Source organism: Homalodisca vitripennis, chromosome 5, assembly GCF_021130785.1.
Source record: "Homalodisca vitripennis isolate AUS2020 chromosome 5, UT_GWSS_2.1, whole genome shotgun sequence".
Classification (NCBI taxonomy): Eukaryota; Metazoa; Arthropoda; class Insecta; order Hemiptera; family Cicadellidae; genus Homalodisca; species Homalodisca vitripennis.
Genome location: NC_060211.1, coordinates 121,326,814 through 121,340,000, shown reverse-complemented (window position 1 = coordinate 121,340,000; position 13,187 = coordinate 121,326,814). Strand labels below are relative to the sequence as shown.

At 34.0% G+C, this 13,187-nt stretch overlaps 2 protein-coding genes across 3 annotated transcripts in view; one reads left to right on the top strand and one right to left on the bottom strand.

Moving 5' to 3' along the window:
• The window catches only part of LOC124362815 (dehydrogenase/reductase SDR family member 11-like), a 26,612-nt gene extending 14,077 nt beyond the window's left edge, over positions 1-12,535 (bottom strand). Inside the window, exon 1 of the mRNA XM_046817644.1 lies at positions 12,343-12,535. Coding sequence (XP_046673600.1) covers positions 12,343-12,474 — 132 coding nt within the window. The 5' untranslated portion in view covers positions 12,475-12,535. The remainder of the gene's footprint in view (positions 1-12,342) is intronic.
• LOC124362813 overlaps positions 1-13,187 on the top strand; it is a 650,255-nt gene that overhangs the window by 534,715 nt on the left and 102,353 nt on the right. The gene's annotated exons all lie outside the window — the stretch shown is intronic.

Genomic DNA, 13,187 nt, shown 5'->3' with positions numbered 1-13,187 from the left:
GGGGGAGTATGTAAATTTTATATAAATCGCTAAAAGGAACATTATATGTTGTGGTCACACACGTAGATAAGAAACTTCATTACATGTCATAATTATTGTATGTTAATACTATTATTACATAATTTTATATCGTTTATTATTCTATATACTAAATTGTATAGTTCGTTACCTAACTGAACCAACCTATGATAAGTAGTGTTGGGAATATCTATACAAACAATGTGGGGTTTTTCGATTATTAGCATATTTTTTCTGGTCACGTAAGAAATGCGTAATTTAATTTATACATTAGATAATCCTTGAGGAGTTTCTATATGTACTTGACACCTTGCCTACCAAATTATCTAAACTTGTTATAGCACACACTATTCCTGTAAGTATAGTAGTAAATGTGCTCTACGTCAATACTATTCTAGCATTATCTATCAATTTTCTATCTCTAGCATAAGAGTTTTCAGTAAAAACTTTGGAATGCACAAAATTATAAGAAATAGATGGTTATATTTTTCTAAGTAGTAACGCCACTAACGTAATTAATATCACACACAGAATGGATGAAGAACCGCATAAATTAATACTAAAAAGTTATTTCCTAATATCGTTTGGTAACAACTATATTGAGTACTTTATTGTGGGACTACACACTATTTATTATTACACAGGTACATGGTTTTTCACCAGAGATGGTGTATAATAAGTTGTTAAATGTCATGTATATAACGTTGTAAAAGTATCATCATACACTCAATCAATCAATCAATGTATATTACGGAGACATGATTTACATGTATAACAAAATTCAATAATACAGAGCTAAACTTTTGTACATTCTCAGCACATAAAGATCACATCTATTTACCAATATTCCACCTCCAGCATCGAAGTCCATCTCCTGATTGGGTGATCTCCCAGTCAACTGCCAAAAACTCGGTAATGCTTGTTACGCTAAAAAGTGTTTCACACGACTTCTTAGCACATTGCATGCTGTGGCATTCTTTATCCCATTGGGCAGCTTGTTGATGAAGTGAACACTTGCCTGTGAGGGCAAACGTTGTGTACCAGTTCGGTAGTTTCCTCTGCTTCTGTTCTCATGCGAATAAATGTCGGCCAGTTTTCATGGCATATTTAGAGAGAATTTTTTTCAAAAATGTAAAGACTTTTTCACTAGCAAGCCGAATTTTTCTGAATATTATCAAGATTCTCTTCAAGATTCTTAAAATTCAAATGAGCGATTAATTATTCAGATCGCTTGCTTCTGCAATTTGAATACTCTCGTCAACTGGTTGTTTGCACAGGCAACCCACACTACCACTCCGTAGGTAAATCAAACCTTAATAATCATGAGAAACTGAGTTGGGCAATACTTGGCTAAAGAGCTCAAAACATTAATGTCTAAGGATAATTGGGCATTAGAAACATGGTCAATTTGGTCATTACATGTCAACCCTCGATCTGGATATATTCCAAGGAATTTAGTGCTAAAATTACGTCAGGGCCACATTCTGAGTCAGCCGGCCGCAGAGCAAAGTTCATGACTCTGAATTTTAATGTGTTTGTTTTGATATCGAGGCTGTTGAAATATTGAACTCAATTGCTGATTTTAACAAAAGTCTTTCACTAACAACGAGAATTGTGTCATCAGCATACTGCACGACTTCTCCATGCAGTAGTGATGACCGAATGTCATTGATATATATGAAAAATGGGTTTGGGTTGAGAACTGATCCCTGCGGAACCTCGTAACTCAACTGGAATGGATTTGAAAGTTGATTTGAGATTTGTACAATTTGAGTTCTGTCACTTAGAAATTATCTAAGCCACAAATATGGCACGCATCGGATGCCACGTGATTCCAGTTTTTCAAACAGAGTTTTGTTTCAAACACAGTCGAATGCTTTGATAAGTAGAGAATAGTATTTCGATTTTCTAATGTGCACTTTTCATGTGAAAGTTGGTTGTGTTTATCCAAATATTGCAGCATTCTTGACAAAAATATTTTTTCAAAGACTTCGTTCAAAACTGGCAAAATTGAGACAGACCTATAGTTATTTGTGGAACTGGGATAATCCTTTCTTTTTATTGAAGTACTTTTGCTATTTAAAGGATTTAAAGGAGAATGAGGGGAAACCTCCTTGCTGAAAAGACAAGTTAATAAGTAAGGTTAAAAGTCTAAAAACATGCTTAGAGCATTTTTTATAAAATTGAATTGAAGTTGAGATAATTTGAGGTTTCGGCTGCGGCTGCTGAATAATTCGGTCGAGCTCTTCTTCAACGACAGGTGCCAGTTGAGGACAGTGGAGACAATCTTAGCGGGGGATTTACGTGGGATTTACCTGAGGCTGTAACGATCCAGGATTTAGCGAAGAATCTGATAACCTTATTTTCCACCTCCTTCTCATCAGCTACATTTTTATCACCGATTTTAATTTTTGTTTCTTTACAATATTTTTACAAGTTTTTATACTTAAAAAGAAAACCAATTGAATTTTTGTTAGAGGTGTTTTTTTTTTCTGGTTTTGGAAAAAATTTGGGTTTCTCTTGAAACCAATATGCCTTTAGTGATCCACTTGTTGCCGTTTTAGTAAAAACTCTGATGCTTTTTTTAGAACAGCATGTATTTAGTTGAAAAAAGGAGGACATCGTAAAACTTTTTAAATGCTGTTCTATTGATTGAGTTAAATTTATAACTCCATTTTTCTTTGAAGAGAGAATTATTGAGAAGAGCCTGGTGTTCAGGCCTTATGTCTCTTCTGTTTTGGTAATTTGAGGCTCCCTTTCAATTCTCTTTTTCCTTATTATAATCTCTAGGCCATATTGGTGTGATATTTATGTGTTAACTAAGGGCACTGCGAGTTGTTGCAGTAACTCGCTACGAAGTAAATCCACAAATCAAGGCGAACAGATTTCAACAAATTAACACAGTTCTTAGTGGTTTGATGTTTTTTGTCCATCGCATTAATGTTGAAATCACCCGTTGGAACAAATTCTTGTCACTGGTAAGTCAGGTAAAGATTCTAATTAAGAAAATCAACATTTCTTCGTTTCCGCTGGAAGACCTATAAATTCTAATAACAGTTTTAGAATTTTCTTATTGAACTTTGATACCGATTGCTTCAAAGTTTGCTCGTTCGACGGGTTCCTGAATTTAAAATGTGGAAAACGAAAATTTATTTTTCGACTATATTGCTACGCCTCCTCCTTTAAAGTAGTGTCGGCAAAAAATTCAACCAATTTATACATGTTTACTGAGAGTTTATTTCTTTCTTTGATTCCACAGCTCTGCACCAATGATATTGAATTATTCAATATAAACTACTGTAATTTCAGAAACGTGAAGTTTACATGTTATTTACTTAAAACAGTCACTACAAATATTTTTGTTAGATTGTAAAATAAATACAGAATAAAACTCTTTTCACTAATTTACACAATTGCGTAAATATATACATTTCTATGTCAGGCAGCAAGTTTAATCAACATTATTTATCCAATGATAAAGTAACAAATTGTAAGTAATAAGTTATTAAAACAATACTACTGACTAATTTAGTTTACATTAACTGTGGTCAGGACAAGCTGGATCAATACAATAACTGGTCATTCACGCTCCAGTCACCTTCATGCCACATCATGCTTGGTCTAACAGTTTCAGCATGTCATAACCTTCAATTATGTACTGGCTGGTTCTACTGAACTGACTACTTTAGTTTGTATTGTCGGTTGTCAGGACTAGTGGCCACATAATGCACAGTCTACCAGTTTTAGGGTGACATAACCTTCAATTACGTTATAGCTAGTTATACTAACTACTGTACTTTACATTGTCCAGACTCACAACAGCGTCTATAGTCGATTTACCTTACCTGAACCCAAACTTTTCATCTGAAAGTTGGTTGTGTTTTTCCAAATATTGCAGCATTCTTTAAAAAAATATTTTTTCAAAGACTTTGTTCAAAACTGGCAAAATTGAGACAGATCTATAGTTATTTGTGGAACTGGGATATTCCTTTTTTTTATTGAAGTACTTTTGCTATTTAAGGGGGTTCGGTATGCCCCTATCCTTCCCATGTTAATTTGGCCAATTTTATGTACCTTTTTCTCAGAAACCTTTAAAGCTATCATCATCAAACTTTAGGACACTACTATTTAGACCTTTGTTAACATTTAGAGCTGAACAAAGTTAAAAAAAGAAGTTTTTATTTAATTTGTTGTAAATAAAAAATTTATTAATTTTTTGTAAAATAATTTATAATTATAATTTTTTTAATAAAAATTTAAAATAGATTTTTATAATGTCTTCCGCTCTAAATGTGTGTACTGGTCTTAAGTACATGTGTATTTTTTATGTTAATCTGATCAGTGGATCTTGAGAAAAAGGTACATAAGTGATAAAATAAAGTTAATTTTTCGGGAAATCGCAGCTAAAAGCAACACACATCAAATAAGTGAATTCACTGACATTTATTATTATATTAATGACATCCAGCTGCATAACTAGGGTTATCAGGATCCTCCAACTCTTCCCACTGATCTTCCAGCTTCCTCTTGGCACTTGAGCGAGCTTGCCTTGATTTTTTTGCGACTTCGGGTAAGCCATGCGTTGAGCTTTTTGTAAGCGAGCTATGTCCAGCTTTTCATTGCTTCACAAAAATTATGTCCAAAAAGTCATTCCAAGATGTTTTAAAACCATACATTTTGCCATATTTCCTTTATTGAAGGAACTTATGGCATCATACACTCCTAAGTGCAAGGTGTGTATGCCAACAAAGACAGTTTTTGGCAGGCGAGACCAGATTACTTGGTTTACGGACTCATTTGGGTTTTGTGACTTACCGTGGAGACATTTACGAAGCAAATCAGGTGCACTTAGGTCTGTAAAAATAGGCTTTATCTTGTTTCATGATGACAGCAGGAAGGTGAAAATGTTTGGAATGGTCATAAGTTTATTACAAGCCATTAGCCATAGCCTTTTGGTACTTGCTGGATGCAATGGTAATACCCAACTTTTCACTCCCTATTGGGCAAAGTCCGTGTTGAGGATTTGTATTGCTGGATAGCAAATGGTAATACTCAGCCCAAAACAGCTTTTTCGCATGTCTTCTAAATTGCTTGTATTTCTTTGAATTGCTAGACCATAATATTTTTGTATGGCTAATATGGCAGCTTCAGTCAGTCTGTTCCGACCGCCTATTGTTTTTTTTTCCATCGGTTTGTTTGTTTTTTTTCCCTCTTTTAATTTTAAATTCTTTAGGCGAGTCCCCATGCGCTTCTGCACATGGCCCAATGCATTCTAGTTTTTTCACCAGGCACTCATCACCATAGGGCTTGCTTTCTACAACACTAAAAACCCTTTCGAATCCCCCATCACCTAAGTATTCAACGTAGCGAACATTGTAAGTGGGTAGGGACCGATGGAAAATCGCACGAGCTCCGACAACTTCCATGCCTCCACTTACTCCCAGATAGTTTGCACTGCACTTATCACTATGTTGTCCAATTAATTTGTCTTTACAACGACAATACTTAGATAAAAATCTCTGCATCAATTACCTTACCGGTATCCACAGATGTTGCAGTGATTATACCATTTTGTGATGTATGGCCTCGCTTTTGCCATGTCCCCGTCTATGGCTACTGTCAAATCCCTCCTACCTTCATTTATAATCACTGATTCTTCTACTGCTTCCTTCATAATCTTAAAACAAACATCTTCAGACACAGACCCTAACAGTTGTGTGTAATTCATAAACCGTGATGGAGGAGAGGGCAGATTTAGTACGCCACATAGTGTAGCGGCAGCCGTCTGGCCCTCTGCCAATCGTACGCATGCCATACACCAATCTTACATTTATGTCATATAATTTTGTATCATCATTAGGTCTATTTTGCAAGACTAAGGAGTTTTCATAAGAGGCCAGTGTCTTTTCATTGCAACCTTCACATGAAAAGTTCCCCGAGAAAAAAAGGCCTACACGATACTTGATTTTAAAATCGATCAGTTGATGACACTGTTTGCATACTGCTATTTGAGAAATTACATTTATAAGTTTTTTAAAATCAACAATATCATTTTGGAAATTAGGCTCCTTATCAGTTATGTTTTTATAATTTTGACTGATATTACCTAGTTTCACTTTTGAAGCACTAACAACATCATCTGTGTCCTCATTATTCGGCGTAGGACTAGGCTCAGTTTCACTCTCAACTAACCTATCTTCCACAGGTTTTCTTCCAAAACAACACCACTACCACTGCTTTTCACACTCTACAACTACTTTCTTTTTTGTAAAACTCTCACTTTTTCTCTTCTTAAAAATTCTATTACTTCTAGGCATTTTAGAAATCAAATGCGTTCTACAAACAAAATAACAGTAAACTACAATCCACCAAACAGAACTTGTTTTGTTTACAAACACAAAATTGGTTTATTGTAACTGAAGACAGTTATAGACAGCTGTTTTTTTTTTTTTTTAGTAGACAAGGCAGGTGTACCAACCCATAAATCTAAATCATAGTTTGGAAGAATACAACTGTGTTACTATAACAAATACTTCAGTTTGCAATGGAAACACTAAATTGTTGGCATGTAGTATAGTTTTTCAAAATAAAAATAAAAATAGTTCCCATCATCGGATTTTAATAGTTTTTTGCATTAAAATGTCAGGAATTAGTCATGGAATAATAAAATATTAAAACACGAAAATTTATAAAAATTTCATTTTTTGGATACCGAACCCCCTTAAAGGAGATTGAGGGGAGACCTCCTTGTTGAAAAGACAAGTTAATAAGTAAGGTTAAAAGTCTAAAAACATGCTTAGAGCATTTTTTATAAAATTGACTTGAAGTTCAGATAATTTGAGGTTTCGGCTGCGGCTGCTGAATAATTCGGTCGAGATCTTCTTCAACGACAGGTGCCAGTTGAGGACAGTGGAGACAATCTTAGCGTGGAATTTACGTGGGATTTACCTGAGGCTGTAATGCTCCAGGATTTAGCGAAGAATCTGATAACCTTATTTTCCACCTTCTTTTCATCAGCTACATTTTTATCACCGATTTTAATTTTTGTTTCTTTACAATATTTTTCTTTATTGTTCATGATACTCAAAAAAGTTTTAAAATATTTTTTAATAAGTTATTGATTTAGAGATGTCATATATTTTCGCCACTTGAATAACATTTTCGTGAGTGTTTTATACTTAAAAAGAAAACCAATTGAATTTTTGTTAGAGGTGTTTTTTTCTGGTTTTGGAAAAATTTGGGTTTCTCTTGAAACCAATATGCCTTTAGTGATCCACTTGTTGCCGTTTTAGTAAAAACTCTGATGCTTTTTTTAGAACAGCATGTATTTAGTTGAAAAAGGAGGACATCGTAAAACTTTTTAAATGCTGTTCTATTGATTGAGTTAAATTTATAATTCCATTTTTCTTTGAAGAGAGAATTATTGAGAAGAGCCTGGTGTTCAGGCCTTATGTCTCTTCTGTTTTGGTAATTTGAGGCTCCCTTTCAATTCTCTTTTTCCTTATTATAATCTCTAGGCCATAGTGGTGTGATATTTATGTGTTAACTAAGGGCACTGCGAGTTGTTGCAGTAACTCGCTACGAAGTAAATCCACAAATCAAGGCGAACAGATTTCAACAAATTAACACAGTTTTTAGTGGTTTGATGTTTTTTGTCCATCGCATTAATGTTGAAATCGCCCGTTGGAACAAATTCTTGTCACTGGTAAGTCAGGTAAAGATTCTAATTAAGAAAATCAACATTTCTTCGTTTCCGCTGGAAGACCTATAAACTCTAATAGCAGTTCGACGGGTTCCTGAATTTAAAATGTGGAAAACGAAAATTTATTTTTCGACAATATTGCTACGCCTCCTCCTTTAAAGTAGTGTCGGCAAAAAAATTAAACCAATTTATACATGTTTACTGAGAGTTTATTTCTTTCTTTGATTCCACAGCTCTGCACCAATGATATTGAATTATTCAATATAAACTACTGTAATTTCAGAAACATAGAACAAAATATCATGAAGTTTACATGTTATTTACTTAAAACAGTCACTACAAATATTTTTGTTAGATTGTAAAATAAATACAGAATAAAACTCTTTTCACTAATTTACACAATTTCGTAAATATATACATTTCTATGTCAGGCAGCAAGTTTAATCAACATTATTTATCCAATGAATAAAGTAATAAATTGTAAGTAATAAGCTACTAAAATAATACTACTAACTAATTTAGTTTACATTAATTGTGGTCAGGGAAAGCTGGATCAATACAATAACTGGTCATTCACGCTCGAGTCACCTTCATGCCACATTATGCTTGGTCTAACAGTTTCAGCATGTCATAACCTTCAATTATGTACTGGCTGGTTCTACTGAACTGACTACTTTAGTTTATATTGTCGGTTGTCAGGACTAGTGGCCACATAATGCACGGTCTACCAGTTTTAGGGTGACTTAACCTTCAATTACGTTAATTACGTTATGGCTAGTTATACTAACTACTGTACTTTACATTGCCCATTTCCAGGGTTATTTTAATCGATGTTACTAGTTGTCAATTATGCTCATTTCGTTGTCATTCATGCTCGAATCACATTCAAGCTACCAATGCACGCTCCACCAGTCTCAGGGTGACATAACTTTCAATTAAGTTGTATCTGGCTCTACTGACTACTATAGTTACAATAACCGTTACCAGGTTTGCTTTAATCTATGTTGTTAGTAGTCAATTGTACTTATTTCGTTGTACTTCACGCTCGAGTCACCTTCACGCTACATTATACACAGTCCACCAGTCTCAGGGTGACATAACATTCAATTAAGTTGTATCTGGCTCTACTGACTATTGTAGTTTCCCTTACCCGTTAGCGGGTTTATTTTAATCCGTGTTATTAGTTGTCAATTATGCTCATTTCTTTGTCATTCATACTCGAGTCACCTTTACGCCGCATTATACACGGTTTAAGAGCCACAGGGTGACATAACTTTCTATTATGTTGTAGCTGGCTCTATCGACTACTGTAGTAAGTTACATTAACCGATACCAGGTTTGTTTTAATCTATGTTGTTAGTAGTCAATTGTACTTATTTCGTTGTATTTCACGCTCGAGTCACCTTCACGCTACATTGTACACAGTCTGCCAGTCTCAGAGTGACATAACTTTCTATTATGTTGTAGCTGGTTCTACCGACTACTATAGTTTACATTAACTGTTACTAGGTTTATTTTAATCGATGTTTTAAGTTGTAAATTATGCTCTTTTCTATGTCATACACTCTCGAGTCACCTTCACGCTACATTATGTACGTTCTACCAGTCTCAGGGTGACATAACCTTGAATTACGCTGTAGCTGGTTGTAATGATTACTGTAGTTTACATTAACCGGTATCAGTGTTATTTGAATCGATGTTGTAATTTTAAATTATGCGTATTTCCTTGACCTTCATGCTTGAGATACCTTCACCTCACAATATGCATGGTCTGCCTTTTCAGGAATGTTGTAACATTCCTGCAATACAGAGCTAGACGAATAAATATTAAGATTAGTCAACTACTTTGCGTCTTTTCGACATTTTTGTTCGAGTCACTTTCGTGCCATATTATGCACCGTCCACAAATTTCAGAATGATATATCCTTTAATTACGTAGTGGTTTGCTCTGGTGGTTTGCACTATTGAACTAGATTGAAGCTTGAGAAGTTAAAGCTTAACTAATATCAAGACTAACAACTAATGCGTACGTAGAATCCCGAACCAAGATTGTGTTAATTTTCTTTTTATTCGAATCAACCACTTCCCATATGAAGTACGTAAAAGAAAAGACGATATGTATATATCCGAGTTCATGTTTTGCTATCGGAGACTGCAGAAGAGTTTACTAAGATCTCCTTGTGACCAATATTGTGACCATTGGGACTGCCCGGTTTGTTTGGTCTATAGGACAAGACGGTTGTTTAAAAGTAAAGAGGTACACCGACACCAAATTTAGTCTTCAAAAGAAGTGACAGGTTATTGACCTTCAGGTTAAGTAAACTACTTGCTTTGAGTAAATTTATTTTGTGGACGTAACAAAAATGTCTTTTATGCTAAACCCATACTACTTGATACATTGTATCAAGGATACAACTCAAATATTTTTTGACTAGTTTCTCATAAATGTGGCCAAATTGGGATTACATTTCTTTGAACCTGACACCCCTTGTTAAATTTACCATTATATCCATAAGATCTTTGAAAAATCTTGACAAGAATGGGGCAATATTCCAATTAATAGGAATCATTTCAGGACTGGTCATTTGGAACGTAGTTTTTGTCTAATGCATCATCGCATAGGAGAAAGTTTTTCATCTTAGCTTTTTTTTTTTTTTTTTTTTTTTTTTTTTTTTTGTGGCTGATTAAGGTTGTCCAAAATACCCGAGCCAGCCAGATTTTAGTAGGTGCAGCATGATGTACAGACTCAGTGTAGTGTCGAAAGATTTATTTTACATTTCGAGGTCGGTTACAACTATATTTAAATTAATGCTTTCTCTATGTTTCTTTCTAAACACCTCAAACAACAACACTGGAAATAAGTAATAATCTATATCTGAAAAGCACAGTAATTTAACAATCACATTTATCATCTGATTCCTTCTAACGATCTGCTTAGTTAGTTTTTACTTTTTAACTGTATTTTCAAATTTATGATAGTATTATTAGTCTTTACATTAGAATTTCCTACCATACTTCTAATTTATTTATTGAATTTCTGAGTAGTTGCTTTTTAAAAATGTTTTTTAATTATTCTTTAAAAAACACTTACGAGTAAATTGTGTAACCTAAACTTACTCAAATGTGTTCATTCAGGTAATACATATTTAGGTGGAAATGCTCTAATGGTAAATACATTTAATATGATATAATAAAATAAATTAACTGTCATTTTACTCTCCAAATAATGTTTTGTTTGAACAGTATAATTACTTTAATCTACTCAAGAGCCAAGGCCAGCGCTATAGCTATTTAACATAATTCAACAAACTTGTTTCAATCTGTAAATTTATGAATGAGGAAGTGTTGATACTGGGTGCCTTGTGTTTGGTGTACGTGACAGGAGCTTGATGGAGAGACTACTTTGGGACCCACATTTTACACTAGATTCTGATATGAAATTGTGCAGAGAATGTGAGGCCAGTCACACACAACTTCTGAGAAACAAACCTGGTAGATCAATAAAAGAAACAATAAAAATTCAACATATTCGGTGTTAATACAAAAACGTTTTTGAATATTTGATAGATGTGTGTTATTTATGTGTCAAAAGAGACGTATAAAGACCTTAATATACAATCGAATATTCAAAGATATAACAATATATTTATTTGGTAATAGTATTACTTTGGTAATTGTCTGAATCTGATTAAGAAAATATGATTTTATCTATCATATCATATATTTATTACAATTATACATACAACTGTAGAAATATGATTCACTACATTGCAAGTATTCCATTTTAACTGCCTTCTAAGTTAAGTATGTATTTTCAAACTAACATACAAACAGTAGTTTTTTAAAGTTTTTTTTTTTAATTAGTAACGGAGTACAAAATTCTAGTGTTGGTTTACGAACCAAACTGTGGCTTAGGAATAAATTCCCTCAAAAATATGAAGTAACTAAAGGGTAAACTAAGTTATTCCTTTTAATAATCACAAAACCAAATATTAAATTAAATTTATGTTTTCTAGGATAGATTTGTAGAACTTCACACATTAATTTAAAAGAATGTAGCTTTTTTACAACAATCACAACATATAGAATAACTTGTAAAATTATCCTCATATTTAAACGATTATAATGGTTTATTTGCTCTGGTGGCATTTAAAAATGTATTATTATTGTTATTGGTGACAGACTTCTTGACAATCCAACAATTGGTAATACTTCAGAAATAAATTAATCAACCATTGTTGAAGTTATGGAAATAACTATGTATGGTATGGTAATTTTCAGTTTAAAATATGTTAAGTAAGGTAATGATACATACGTTAGAAAAACATTGCCTATTAGTGATCGTAGTAACGATATTTTAGAATTGCTGTTTCCACTGATAACAACGAGCTAGCGAATATTCAGGCATAACAACGAGAGTTTTTTTAATTAAGATAACAATGTTTCCAATTATCTGGATTAAGGAATTATTAATTTAAGGGACAAGTATTTGACAGTTACGGGACTCTGTTATGGCAGCAGTATCCACCTCATTCAGAACTCGTCTATAGTGTATGCACCTATAATCTCAATTGAAATGACGACAATATATGCTCGACTGTTCCTAAGCCCTATTTCCTTACCTGTAGAAGAGCCTCTCTGCGAGCCAACCCCACGACGATCATTCCTTGCTCCACCAGAGCCCGCGTGATAGCAGCTCCGATGCCCGCGCTGGCCCCAGTCACCACGGCTACTCGTCCACGCCACCGCTCCATCACTTTGCATCTGCTGATCGAATGCACAACTGTCCAGTCCACTATGCCCTCCAGCCGACCTTGAGCTGAAGTTGTTGTGAAACACTTCACAGTTCTTTATGGCGAGTAATTGCTCACCTTAGCCGCACAATCACAGCGTAGTACACGATCGTAGTGGATTAGAGTGAGAGTTAAGACTTGCAACACCTTGCCTACAAGGTCGCTTATAAATAGAAACCTGAACACGTGGATGGAGAATTTGGAAATTAATATTACATTATGGTAACCAAAAAAGAGCAAAATCCCAATACAGGTATTGAACAAGTTCAATCAAGCTAGTCAAGCTCTGGAATGCTCACGGCGGCAACTGTCAAGGGACCAGAGGACAACTTGCGTTTTTTCGCTTAACGAAGCTACAATTAAATAATACTGCTAAAACATTTGTATAGAAAAAATTATAAGTATTTTTAAGATTTAATTAAATATAAATTTTCGTTTAAAAATTCCACAAATAACAGTGGAACATTAACTTTGTAGATATACTGGTCTGGTTTATCCACAGAGGAATGTTTACTTTAAACTCAAGTGGATAAGAGAATTCGCACGTACGGCACACTTAAGTTTATGTGCAGAGTGTGAATTTGTATAAACATACATTTCATTTTCATAGATATCTATTGCACTAAGTGCAATAGATACCTACAATAAGATAGATAGATAGATAGGTGCAATAG